Here is a 13991-nt window from a genome sequence, read left to right on the forward strand (position 1 = left end):
GGTACCTCGGGTTACATACGCTTCAGGTTAAAGATTCCGCTAACCCAGAAATAGTGCTTCAGGTTAAGAACTTTGCTTCAGGATAAGAACAGAAATTGTGCTCCGGTGGCGCGGCAGCAGCAGGAGGCCCCATTAGCTAAAGTGGTGCTTCAGGTTAAGAACAGTTTCAGGTTAAGAATGGACCTCCGGAATGAATTAAGTACTTAACCTGAGATACCACTGTATATATGCCATATATTGAAGTCTAGGGGCACAGAGTATATAGGGTTTCCCATTATGTGTTATCCTATACATTTGCAGGGGAGAGATGTCTGGTGGAAGAAGAAGCCTTAGCCTTTACATCAACTGCCGATTCTCCCTCGCAAAGGCGGTTTTAATTTGTTCAGTCCTTAAGTTGGACTATGTAACAGGTGGTAAATCCGGTGGGGGGGGGGCGACAAGCACCACCAAACACAGATGTATCTCACAAAAGAACTGGTGAGCAAAGTTAAGTATCTTTCTCATAAATTCTCCTCTACAAATGCCACCCCCCTATATCTGAGAGACCGCAGAGACTTTATCTTGTGATGGAGTCAATATTATTCTTCCAAACGTTCGCTGCCAAGGGGTGGCAAAGGGCAGAGGCAAATCCCTGCAAAGCTAAATAGCTACAGGAAAGACTTGAACAAGGGCACATCTGAACTCCTACCTGCCAGATGACTAAGCCTGCTGAATAACTAAGCCCAGACTTTCCAAAGGGCACTTCCCTCTGCTCCATGAATGACTAACACAAGCATGGGCACTGCTAAGCATGACAATTCAATAAGCAGCTGTTAACTACCTCTTTAAAATAGCAGGCTTTCACTTTCCTAACACCTGCTCCCTTCTTCTTGGCCTGGCCTCCATTTTGCATTTTGTTCAGTGCGCTTAATGTCAAAATAAAGATGTTCCAGAGACCAAGCTGGCTTGGAACAAGACACCCTTTAACTGGGAAAGAATCCCATACTCAGATTCATTCTCCTCATTGTAGCAAGTGCTTCAGACTGGCCCCTTGAAATTCAAAACAGTTGGGCCTTGGCTCTCCTCTCTTTCTTTCTTTCTCTCAACCATCCATTCTTAGGACTAACAGAGAGGGATGAAACCTTGAAAGCCCTTAATACCACCTGCCAATCTTCTCCCAACACAGTTCTTCAATGATGGAAGTATCTGCTGAAACAGCACAGAAGGCTGTTGTTGTTGTTGTTTAGTCGTTTAGTCATGTCCGACTCTTCGTGACCCCATGGACCAGAGCACGCCAGGCACTCCTGTCTTCCACTGCCTCCCGCAGTTTAGTCAAACTCCAGTAGCTTTGAGAACACTATCCAACCATCTTGTTCTCTGTCGTCCCTTTCTCCTTGTGCCCTCCATCTTTCCCAACATCAGGGTCTCTACATATTGGAAATACCCAGTTGCCTTTCTGGGCCAATATGCTCACACCCTGGAGATCACCAAAGCGAGCAGAACATGTTGGGTTTGGGGCACATCAGTCCCTATGTTAATATGTACACTTGCAATGCTTGCATTACAGAGATGTTATACTGGGCTTATGTTAAACGGGGGGTAGATTTTTGGCATCTAAGAGAAGAGCAGCTTGCCAGTGGAACCAGTTACTTTGAGGACTGGTGAGTTTTCCCCATCACGCAAGGCCTTCAACCAGAGGCTGAACGGACGGAGGGCTGGATCCTGAATTTCTTGCACTGAACATGGGGAGACGGAGCAGGAGGCCTACAAGGCTCTAGGATGGAGCCTTCTAGCAACTGGTAGATTCATATGCACAGCATCTATACTTGTGTGCCGTATAAACCTATTTACCACATTTGCATCCTTAAATACAGCCTGGAAGGAGCAATGAGATTTATTTCATCTTTGCGACAACTTCATTGGAGCAGAGGTGAGTGAGTTAGGAAGATGTAGCTTCATCAGCTTTTAAACAGCTCCATTCAACTCTTGAGTACCTGCTCCCAAGAATCCCTTTCAAGTGGCAGAAGTTTTCAGCCAGTTTGTTCTGCCATTCCAAACCCTCAGGGCTTTTTCTCCTATTATAGTATGTTATCCATGTCTCATCTGTCCTGTTGCTGCCCCCCTCCCCATTCTCACTCCACCTCACTTGGTTCTCTGCAACCTAAGTTGCTACATTTCACAAAACACTGATAGCACCCCAATAAAGCTACAGTCTTATGCAAACTGACTTGGGCAGTATGTCCTACAGAACCCAGTAATACTTCCTTCCAAGAAAAGGCACACAGGATCAGTCTGCAAGTTTATTCGCAATACTTATTTGCTGAGATGCAAAATGAAGTAAACAAACTGGACAGATGGATGGATGGATCGATCAATCAATCAATAGATAGATACAGTCGTACCTTGGTGGTCAAACGCCTTGGTACTCATCCATTTTGGTTCTTGAACGCCACAAACCCAGAAGTGAGTGTTCGGTTTGCGAACGTTCTTTGGAAGCCTTGGTTTCTGAATGTTTTGGAAGTCAAACTGACTTCCGGAACAGATTCTGTTCACACTTCCAAGGTACCACTGTAGATGGCAGGAAGGGAGAGGAGGGGAGGGGAGGGGAGGCAGAAGTATTTACAATCTGTGGTTTCATAGAGATGGAGAGCAACAAAAAAATGTAACTTAATAGTTGGTCAAAAAAATTGCAGAACCTTTTTTAAAATAAATAAATAAATAAATAAACAATTGAGAACCAGAAAAAAGCCCTCCCTGTTATCATATTATTCCTGCCCAAAGCAAATACTTGTCAAAACAAGGCTAAAGAAAGGGATGGGCAGCACACCTACTTTTATCCAAAATTTAACCCCAAAGGCAGACTATTTGCTGTTGCAGGTGGGTGAAGGGCAAAGCAGCTGGGTGCATTGTAAAATGGGCTCAACATGCCACTGTGTGGACAACCAATGTTCAAGCGACTGCAAATCCATTCTACAGCTTACCAGGGGATGCGTCCCCAGCCTTCGGGTGAGCAGGACAGCGAGCAGCACACAGATATCCTCCACAGAGATTCCATTTGCTGTGCTGCTTGGAGAAGATAAGAAACGCCAGGAGTCTCTTCCACACAGGAGAAACCTCTCCTTCCTTACCTTCCTCAGCAGCACAAATGAGAGACACCCCCCCCCCCGTTGTCTCTATGTGCCAAGAGAGGGATGGGGGACCTCAAAACAATAACAAAGTGGTAAGCCAACCCCATCATTTGTGGATACTTAGCTGCAATATAAACACAGTTTCATTTCTTTAAAAAAATCACTGTAAAACATACAGGCGTTCAGATACTGAATCTAAAAACGTAGGAAAACAGCAAAAGGACATGCAGATTTGTCTGGCACAATAAATCAGGAAGTCAAATGGTTGAGCTGGAAGTCCAGCTGCTTTCTGAGGTCCACTCCCCTCCCCCTTTCGATGTCAACCTCTTGATAAGTGCAAATTAGAAACTCCAGCGCACATCAGGCATTTGAAAAGAGAAGCCGCTCTTCTCTTTCCCAACCCTCATGATGCAGCATTCAGGCCATAACTTCTCTGTGCAGAGACGAGGGCTTCCTTCCCTCTCCCAGAGCTGTTCTTTATAGTCATATTTGTGCATCCTTCCTTGGGCTTTTAGTTCTTCTAGTATCTTGTTACATCTTTTACACAGCTTTGGCTATTCTTACCGTTTCCAATCGCATTGATTTCCACATGCAGTTCTTTTCCTTCGTCTCCCACCTATACTTTTTGCTCTCTAACCTAGCAAGATACTGCAGCTTTTATTTATTTTGGGTTCTTTCCCTTCCTCAGCCATTCTGCAATCCTATGCACATTTACTTGGGAGTAATGCCTACTGAACTCCATGGGGCTTACTTCTGAGTGGACATGGGTAGGAGGGCTGCACTGTCAATATCTTAAGCTCTTCTCCAGGATGCCCCTTCAAAGAAATCTTTCAGGTAACAACTTTAAAGCTCTTGGTTTGACCAGGGAGTGTATGAAAAGGGCAATTATGTTAAACCGGTCAAATAAATCAACCTGCAACAGATGGCAAGGCAATTCTGGAAGCATTTTAGATAGCTGGAAAGAAGTATATCAAACTGAATGTGAAGTATCTTAGTCCTATTGAAAAGAAAGAGTAGAAAGAGGTTAAACAAACCAGGAGGAGGAGAAGGAGGACGAGGAGGAGGAAGAGGGTGGGGGATGGGGCCAGGAACTGTGCTCCAAATGGATAGGCACCAAGCTTTTGAACTGCCTGGGAGGTTTGGAAAAGAAAACAATAGATAAGCTATTTAAGCCTTGCATTAAAAAGCAACCCAAAAGGGCTGCTTTACATTGCCTTTACCCAGGAAAGTCTGCTAGGGGAAAACTCTCATCCAGCCAAGGCAAGAAAATTACAGAGACCCCTCGATCCTGCCCTGTTATTTGGGAGAAAACATTTATTTATCTCAAATAAGCCCAAGCGAGCAAGCAGATGCAACACGGAGGAGTTAAAAAGACTGAAAAGATTATAACAAAGGCACCTGGCTTGAGAAGTGTGGCAAGTCAGACAACAGTACACTGCACCAGGTACATACACCAATAGCCAGGCTTTGATTTATTGCCATTTCATATACCTATAAGTATATGAAGCCCATAAAATATGGGTTGAATGTAGCCTTTAGCACAAGGGTAGGGAATGTTGGAATGCGGGTAACGCTGTGGGTTAAACCACAGAGCCTAGGGCTTGCCGATTGGAAGGTTGGCGGTTCGAATCCCCGCGATGGGGTGAGCTCCCGTTGCTCGGTCCCTGCTCCTGCCAACCTAGCAGTTCAAAAGCATGCAGTACAGGTAGATAAATAGGTACCCCTCCGGCAGGAAGGTAAACGGCATTTCCGTGCGCTGCTCTGGTTTGCCAGAAGTGGCTTAGTCATGCTGGCCACATGACCAGGAAGCTGTACGCCGACTCCCTCAGCCAATAAAGTGAGATGAGCATCGCAACCCCAGAGTCGTCCATGACTGGCCCTAACAGTCAGGGGTCCCTTTACCTTTTTAGGGAATGTTATTCAATCTGAGGGCCAAATTCTGTGCAGGAGGGGCACATGCCACTGGTGTGCAGGGCCAAAGGCAGGGCAGTGAACATGAATACAGTGGCACCTCTAGTTACAAACTTAATTAGTTCCGGAGGTCGTTTTTTAACCTGAAGCTGTTCTTCACTAGAGGCGTGCTTTCACTGATGGGGCCTCTCGCTGCCGCTGCGCCACCTGCACACGATTTCTGTTCTCATCCTGGGGCAAAGTTCTCAACTTGAGGTAACTCTTCCAGGTTAGCGGAGTTTGTAACCTGAAGCGTTTGCAACCCGAGGCGTTTGTAACTCGAGGTACCACTGTATTAACTTTGTACATTAAGCTGGTTTCTACAAACACTCGGACATCCGTCTCTGTCCTCCACCCAGCAAAGCAAGTCACATGATCACAGCACGAGGATACATCCCAGTTAGGCAAGAACACTCAGGGAGCGTGCAAAGCAGAAGGAGTTAAGGGGTGTGGCCTGGGTAAAGTCCCATGAGCCAGAAGAAGGGCTGGAGGGCAATCAAGAGCCCACAGGCCCCGGGTACAGGGGATGCAATGCTATCAAACTATTCAGACTTAATTCTGCACCAAGTTAAATAGCAAGCTTAAACTGAGTGGGTCACAGTTGTGTGCTTTGTGCTATAAAAAAAATGTTTTTGAAAAAGGGAGGTGGTGTAACTTGAAATAATACAACAGCCAGGAGAGAAAAAGAGTGAATCTCAGAAGCCAACATTCAAGGGGCTGGAACTGCCTATATAGAGGAGGCGGCAGAATGGCAGAGAAGCAACACAATGTACAAACAAACATGAAAACTGCTCATTTGGTTGTCTGGTGGAAACTCAAGGGGCTTTGGTGAGAGAGCCCCTGCCTTCCAATGTGTTCCAACAGGGATTGCACGCAAAAAAAATCCCAGTGCACTGTGGCCCATGTTAATTTGCTTCAGAGTCTCAGGTGCCAGGAAGAAATCAATACAGCTGCAGCAATGGCTGGACACATAATGCAAGCATTTCTGTGGCTAGTTTGACAATATCAGAAGCAGTAACTTAGCTACCTGGACAATGAGAAAGGTGGGGGAGGGGGGAGAATAGCCACATAAACCCACCATTAGACTAAATATAATGTCTCCCGATGAAGCAAATTTTACATTGTTTGGTCATGGAGTGCATGTTTACATGCTGAAAATAATGAAAAATATTCACTGCGGGGGTGAGGTGGAATGCACATGAAGCCGTATGTTAAAATCACATGCCATTTCTATTAATGGCTGCTGGCATATCTAATTATGAGATAACGCCTGCAGGATAATTGTCAAAGGCTAATGGCTGCACACTGCCTGTGGGTGGGGGAACAGCGAAGCTGTCACCAAGATCAAGTCCTTATTACAGAAAATGAATTTGGGGCCTCCAGAAGTGGCAGGTGTTTGTTTACAATTTCTCATCAGAAAACAGAATGGCCCATATTTGAGGAGTGCCTTGTGATCACTGCTGTAGAGACTCTTGATTTGCAGTTTGGGGTAGTGGGTGTATTCCAAAGAAGTTCTGGCTATTTTAGGACAAAAGAATGTGTGCACAAGGGAGAGAGAGAATCAGTGCCATTTCAGGTTATTTAGAAAGGAGTGTTTCAATAACATGGTTAAGCTTATTTTTCTATCATCGGTTGCTTTTCCAGCTTTGGTTTGGTCGAGACAAGGCTCCTTTATTAGAGGACCTTATATGTGCACTTTAACAAACCATTAGGAGCTTTATTTATTATGCACATGAAATTCTTTCATTTTGATAATCCTGCAAAGCAGGCAATTTTATACATACTACATGTGGATAACATTATTCTCTACTACAAACACAAAGCACCAACCTTTGTTCATTTGCAGGGATTTCACCAAACATAATAAACCCTAGATTGGGAAGTGGGGGGAGGGCTTTGCTGCTCCCCTTTATATTATGTACCTGTGAGGTTTCCTTCCTAGACACACACACTCTCCAATGTCGGTACTTTTGCTAAATTCAGAAAGAAAGAAAAATGACAAGCTGAGGCTGTTTCAACTCAAGATAAAGGCTTTCTGAAGTGTGCAATATTTTTGAACAAAGAAGTCTATAATTATGGCAACATGTGACATCATGAGGTTATCATGTTGCTGCACCAGCAGCCACCCATAGGCAGCACAAAGTGGGGCTTTATCAGGGGGAAAGGAGGAAAAAACTTTTAGCAAAGTTGCAACATTTGGAGGCAACCCCCCCCCTCCCTCCAACATAGGAAACACAGATGTTTGCTGGTTTGAAAGGTGAAAGCAATGCTTCTCCTCTACATGATGCACATTTTCAAAAAGAACATGCACCCACAGAAATTATGGCTCACTGCAGAAACCTTCTCAGAGGACCCGAAAGCCTTTTGCACCAATCTGAAAGCTGGCTTTCAGAGAGGAGAAAATATTTCTTCCACGAGGAATTTCGAACAGAAAATGAAACCAGAACCTGCTGCACAGAAGGGGCAAGAAAAGCCAGCCTCTCCACCCCACCCCACCCCCTCTCTGCACTTTCCTCCCCTCCCCCACTGCAACGTGCCATGCAACTTTAACTCTTTAATCAGATTATGGCCTAATCCCTCCTCCTGCCCAGCTGCTCTGCCCTCGCCCTGCAGCAGGCCCCGGCGGGGAAGGCAAAGTTCTCCGTTGCAATCCCCGCTCCCCTCCCCCGCGTTTATGGAAGTTTTGCGCGTGCAGTGGCGGTGGCGGGGAGGGGGCGAGGGGGGAGGAAATGGGAGAATAAAGCAATTCGCGTGCCTACTTTTTAGTGCAATCCAGGAGGATCCCCGTGAAGCGCCTCTCCCCGCAGCTCAAGGTGACCACCAGGGTGTCGTTGACCATTTGCTCCACCAGCACGGGTAGCCAGGAGCCGACCTGCAGCTCCTTCGCGTCGGCCTCCTCCATGCTTTTGCGGAGGAACTCGGCGGCGGCGGCGGCAGCCTCGGGTTGCAACTGGAGTGCGGCTGCGGGATCCCAGGCGGCCTTGCTCGGGCCAGCTCCCCTCCCCCCCCCCCAACCCCGCCGGCCTCTGAAGCTGCTGCTGGCGCTGTTACAGTGGCCGCTGCGATGACCTCATGGCTCCAGGCTCCCCCTCAGCAGGAAGGATTAGTAGGTGCGCTGACGTCACAATGCTTCCCTCCCGGGAACGTTCCACGACGGAATCCTGAAACAATTGGCTACATTAAGGTGCTGATTATAGAACAAGGGGGTGCTTTTGTGTCCCGCCCCCTCTGCCTCCCCGCCCCACTTTAAACGGGGTGACCCCTTGAAATCAGGGCTGCCCTCTGCCCCCACACTTGTGCTCAGAAGCACCACGCGCAAGACCGGTAACGTGGAGGGTCAAGTGACCGTCCAGAGCTAAAACAGCTCCCGTCTCTATACTGCAACGTTTTCAAACGAGCGAGCAGGAAAAGCAGATTAACCTCCATGTGTTCCCCACCCCCACCCCAACAGATAACAGTGGCTGAAAACACTAGCTAGATATTTACCTGGAGTGGGTGACACTGCAACACACGCCTCTCTGTGTCCAGTAGGTTTCCGAACAAGCTCACAGTTAAAGTGAATTATTTCTTATTTCCCTTTAGATACCTGGGTTAGGCAAGGGCAACCTCTTTTTTTTTTTGGTTTGCAGAGGAGACAAAGGTTCTGACTACTTCAACACCTGGGGGCCGTGTGTTCGAGTTGCCTTTAAAGTTGATAAATACATTAACACCACTTTTGCCCTTTCAAAGCTGGGAAGTAGCCAGGCATGCTCAGGAATGAGTCACATTGAGTTCAGTGGGGCCGAATCCTAACCCTGTCTACTCAGAGGTATGTCCTATTGAATTGCAAGGGGCTGATTCCCAGGTAAGTGAGGTCGAGAATACAGCCCTTACCATTTACCGTACTTCAGGTGAAGCTGTACATTTCAATGGTGCTTTGGGCAAAATGTCCTGGGACAAAGGACTTGTGTAACCAAATCCACAACCTTTCTGCCTACATGGACAGAAACATTTCCCACTAGCACAATTCAAAGTCCTCGGATTTGTTGGCTTAAAACAGACGGTAGAAAAAGCTGTGAGTTTGCATTTGGTGGGCAGGCCAGCCTCTGAGCTCCTTTTTTTCCTTTTTAGAGAGTTTGAGGGTGGACGGAGTGTGATGACAAGAGGTCATCTTCTCCAACTTACATGGGAAATTTCCAATGCCAGCTGCAATGCAAGATATTTCATATGAAGTATGAGCTGTTCCCAAAAGGCATAAAGTCATCCCAAAACAGGATGCATGACTTTAGCTCAACCCGCCTGCGTTTGGAAATACAGATTTATGACCTGCTTTCTTCTTTGCGACACAGATTCCACATAGCTCTCTGTCTTATTAGCAGTGTACATTTACTCAGAAGTAAGGTGCTGCTTGCTTTCAGCCAAGCATCCTTAACCTTATATGTACTCACCTGTGAATAAACACAACTGAATACAGTGGGGTTGACTTCTGAGTAAACATGCACAGGGTTACATTTACAAGAATATTTTTTCCCCCAGTGGTGCAATCCTATGCATGCTTACTCAGAAGCAAGTTTCAGGGTGTTCAACAGACTTACTCCCTCTTTGGTGTTAAGGACAGCGGCCCAAAACCAGGTTACAGTCCACACACTACTTTGTCTAGGCTCAACAGATGGCACTCTGAATGGGCAGTGTAGCTACAAAATCCTAACTTGCAAGGTTGCTACATGCAGCCAGTATTGTGCATATAGGCTTTGAATTGCTAATTTAAAAGGGAGGATAGTTTAGTATTCTAATGCATCTGTTTAATCTGCCTGGGACCTTGATCCACATAGGTAAGTAAGCAACACAAATTTATGTGGGCGGGGAGGGGGATTAGACTTCCAAGTATAACATGTTCAAGACCAGGGAACTTAAGTATCCACCCGCCTCCCATCACATTGTCAAATAAAATGCTTTTAAAAAACATGCTCCGTAAGAAAACCAGGATCATGATTCAGCAGCAGTCTTGCTTTTGGTCACAATCAGTGGAATAAAAATAGAATGGGCAAAAGACCAGGCCGCTCTCAGGGCCTGCTTTGGCAAAAACAACAAGGAAGTTAAAAAAGAGAAGAAAAAAAGGAAGGTTGATAAGTAAACACAGCGATTTGAACAAAAAGGGTTAAAGCTACTACTGGGTGTCTGTACTGTACTTGTGGGATTGGGGGAAGGGTTGGGGAAGAGATCCAAAGATTTCTTGGAGTTGAAGGCCTCTGCCTGGTGTTGTGTAGAATTGCTTTCTGAGGCCTGTACCCAAAGGGAAACAAAAAGAGGGCAGCTGCCTTTGAGAGGGGTGCAAGGCCACCAGCTCCTCCTGCTCCTGCCACTCTTGCCATGGCTCTTTTTAGACAGAAATCTCCAATGCTGTCAAACAAAATCTGTTTACTAGCACAACCTTTAACACAGTTTATCACATGAATAACACACCTAGATGGGCTGCAAGCTGTATTGAAAGGCAGCCTTTCTACCTCAACATATAGTGTTCTATCCTTTGGAAACAAAGGGGGGGGGGTTTAAGCCCATTCAAAGGAAGTACTGTAATTAAAAGCAAGCAATGAGGCCAAGAGGACAAGGACGATGACAACAACAACAACAGCCTTCAAAGCCTTTAAAGCAAATTTCACTTCCTTGGCAGTGCAAGCCTCTACATGCCTACTCAGAAGTAAGCCCTATTGAGCTCAATGGGACATACTCTCAGGATTAAGTGGATTGCAACTCTTAAGCATGCTTCTCCCCCACTTCAAAGTACAAAGTGCTTGGCATAATTTGGAGACAGAGTAAAGAGAATGTACGGCAAACACCACCATTTTGATAAAATAAAAATGGGTGGATTTCTTAGTCAACCCTCTTAATTTATTTATTTTTTAAATTGTATTTGAGTTGCATAATTTTGCTTTTGGCTCCAGGTATTCAAGCGTACTGAAAACAAATGTGATTTAGAAATACAGTGTGGTGGTTATTTGAAACATTCGCTAGAGGCTTCTCCTCCCCGCCCTCCCCCAAAGCCCCTCTTGTCCAGAAACTGTTTCTGAAGCAGGGCCAGGCAAATTCTGCACAAGTCAGGAGAAACCTTACATCCGCCTTGACACATTTCAAGCCTCGTAATTAACTTGACAGCAGATCTATTCAGGGTGAGATCCTAGAGCCACACTTACCTGAGAGCAAGTTCCATTGAACTCAAAGGCCTCAGTTGCTGAGCAGACATGTATAGCAGCACTGCAGTCTCAATGGACTTTCTCTCTGCAAAATTATGCTCCTGGGCTTCTCGCAACCGCCCCCCCCCCCCGCCGCTGCTTCAAATGATCTTAGCCCAGACTGCAAGCAGGAGCATCGAGGATATTTATGGCCACGCTTTAATCATTTTCTTTTTCGGTGGGAAAATGATTTTGCTTTATTCGAAGTTATCCCACCGTCTTCTGCAGCCTGGATCGGATTTTATTTGTTGTCGTTGTTATTATTATTATTATTAAAAACGGCTACAAAAACGTTAAAAAGGCAAGATGGGAGCAGGGGTGGGGGGAAGAGGCTCCCAAGCAAGTCTGAATTAAACCTTTTCAAACGAGACTAATCGGAATGCCCGGAAATAACGAGGAGGAGAAAGTCTGCGGCTCTCACATTACCTGAGCGATCACTGTCTCTCTTCAGCCCCTTTAACCGTGACAATGTTTGACAATTCAGCGAAGTTACTGTGCGCGGCGTTTCGTTTCCACCACGCTCCCCCTAGCGGCTGCTTACTGGCATTGCCTCGGTGGCCGCTTGTAGAGAGGAGGCACCGCCCCCTCCTCGCCTGACAGGCGGCTTCTGAGGAAGAGGATTTTCTGACCCGAGATTGTGCTCATACATGTTAAAAATTCACCTGTGCAATTCTTAGACCTCTAAATCAGGAGCCAATGCTTCTTCCGGTATGGTTTATGTTCCTGCGTTGCAGGGGGTTGGACTAGATGACCCCTGGATGGATCCCAGCTCTAAAAATTCTATTATCCTATGTGCACTGGGCTGTTCTTAATGTGGGCCCCTCTTCTGTGGGGGGAAAAAAGCTCACTGCGCTGGTGCTCCGTATCCCTCTCCGGGTGCAAGGCTCTTCACAATCTGGATAACCTCTGAATGGGGCATATTAAAACACAGCTAAACCTTAACTCTGCCTTCGCCAGCGCGGTGCCCTCCAGATCTAGGGCTGATGAGTGTTGTAGTCGGAAACATCTGGAGGGCGCCACGTTGGCGAAGGCTGCCTTAGGCAGGCAGGGCAGGACGCCACCTTAAATCTCAGGCACACCCCCTCCTCTTCTGCCTGCTCCTGAACACATTCCTAGCAGAGGATTTGCAAAAGCACCGCCCGCCCGCTCCAAAACCCTCCAACAATAGAAGTAAAAGAAAACGGCCAGGCTACTTACTGCAGGGGGTGGGCAGACTTTAGGCTTGCGGGATCTTCTTTTTTTCCTGTTACCACTGAAACTCTGGAAATCCACCCACGGGAGCCAGGTGCAAAATGCTCAGGCAGCGGACAAACGCTTGGAACTAAGACGTGCACATGCTCAGAGCAGGACTTTCTGATCAATACCAGCAACCAAGATCACAAATCCTTTAAATTAATGCAGAAACTCACTCCTGGTTTCTCTCTCCACCCCCACCCCAGTCTTCTTCTTCTTTTAGTTTAAGGGTAGGGAAAGCTTTTTAGACAATTGGAAGCCGATTGCTTAATCCATTTGCAAATCACCCAGAGATCTTCTGCCCACCTCTAGCTATTGAATAGCAAATGATAAATGCTTGTTACATGGGGGGGGGGGGGGGGACGACCCGCTGCAGAAACTAGTGAACAGCTAAACTAGTAAATAGTGGCTTAGTGATAAACTTTGAAATGCAGGGGCACATCCTGACAGCACTCGCCACGCAAGGAATGTCACTCACACACACAAACAAAACACACCAAAAGGCAGCCTGTAGCATAATACCCAGTTTATTAGGGTCAGCTCTCCTATTCACAGGGATGCGGGTGGCGCTGTGGGTTAAACCACTGAGCCTAGGGCTTGCCGATCAGAAGGTCGGTGGTTCGAATCCCCGCAATGGGGTGAGCTCCAGTTGCTCGGTCCTTGCTCCTGCCAACCTAGCAGTTCGAAAGCATGTCAAAGTGCAAGTAGATAAATAGGTACTGCTCTGGTGGAAAGGTAAAAGGCGTTTCCGTGCACTGCTCTGGTTCACCAGAAGCGGCTTAGTCATGCTGGCCACATGACCCGGAAGCTGTACGCTGGCTCCCATGGCCAGTAAAGTGAGATGAGCGCTGCAACGACTAGACCTAATGGTCAGGGGTCCCTTTACCTTTACCCTATGCACAGTTTCCTGGGGAGTCTGCTCCATTGAACACAGTACTGCAGGGCTTTTTTCCTGAGCTTGTAAAATGTGTTGACATCCCTTTGCCATACACAAAGCATCTTCTATTACCGTAGTTGTCTTGTTTCTGAGAATCAGGGAATTGTAGAGTCGGAAGGGCCCACCAGAGTCATCTAGTCTGAGCCCCTGCAATGTGGAGCTCGAACTCACAGCCCTGACATCTACTGGCTGAGCTAGATTCTCCCCACCCCCTCCCAGTAAGATCAAACCTTGCTACTGCTGAATTTGTGTCCTCACCTTCCTTATTTTGGTTTTTATAATGCTGTTTCAGAGTTTTTATTATACTGTTTGATTGTTTCCATGCTATTTTTTTTTAAATAACCACTGCATGTACCAGGAGACACACACGCAGCGAAGGAAAATAAATGCACACAATCATCACAAAAACAAGGCAATCTACAGTTTACATGCTTTCTCAAAGTGGAAATGCTGTCTTGTTTAGGGAAAATGTGTTAGCCTTTCCCCTAATTGCCCAGTATGCATGTAGCCACTATGCTATCATGTAGCCTTGTGGGAGTGACGAAGCTTTCTCAT

At 46.5% G+C, this 13991-nt stretch overlaps 2 protein-coding genes across 5 annotated transcripts in view; one reads left to right on the plus strand and one right to left on the minus strand.

Annotated features, from left to right (window-relative positions):
• The window catches only part of PWWP2B (PWWP domain containing 2B), a 38898-nt gene extending 26205 nt beyond the window's left edge, over positions 1 to 12693 (minus strand). Inside the window, exons 1-2 of one of the 4 annotated variants that reach the window (XM_081863289.1) lie at positions 12464 to 12693; positions 7817 to 8218 (exon numbers count right to left, since the gene is read on the minus strand). In XM_081863289.1, coding sequence (XP_081719415.1) covers positions 7817 to 7959 — 143 coding nt within the window. In that variant the 5' untranslated portion in view covers positions 7960 to 8218; positions 12464 to 12693. Of the gene's footprint in view, positions 1 to 7816; positions 8219 to 8543; positions 9717 to 11227; positions 11365 to 11692; positions 11777 to 12463 lie in introns of those variants that run through there. The other 3 variants (XM_081863286.1, XM_081863288.1, XM_081863287.1) reach the window with 3 other exon arrangements.
• STK32C (serine/threonine kinase 32C) overlaps positions 1 to 13991 on the plus strand; it is a 382168-nt gene that overhangs the window by 138079 nt on the left and 230098 nt on the right. The gene's annotated exons all lie outside the window — the stretch shown is intronic.

Source organism: Podarcis erhardii (genome assembly GCF_964252035.2).
Source record: "Podarcis erhardii genome assembly, chromosome: 5".
In the NCBI taxonomy this organism is placed as follows: domain Eukaryota; kingdom Metazoa; phylum Chordata; class Lepidosauria; order Squamata; family Lacertidae; genus Podarcis; species Podarcis erhardii.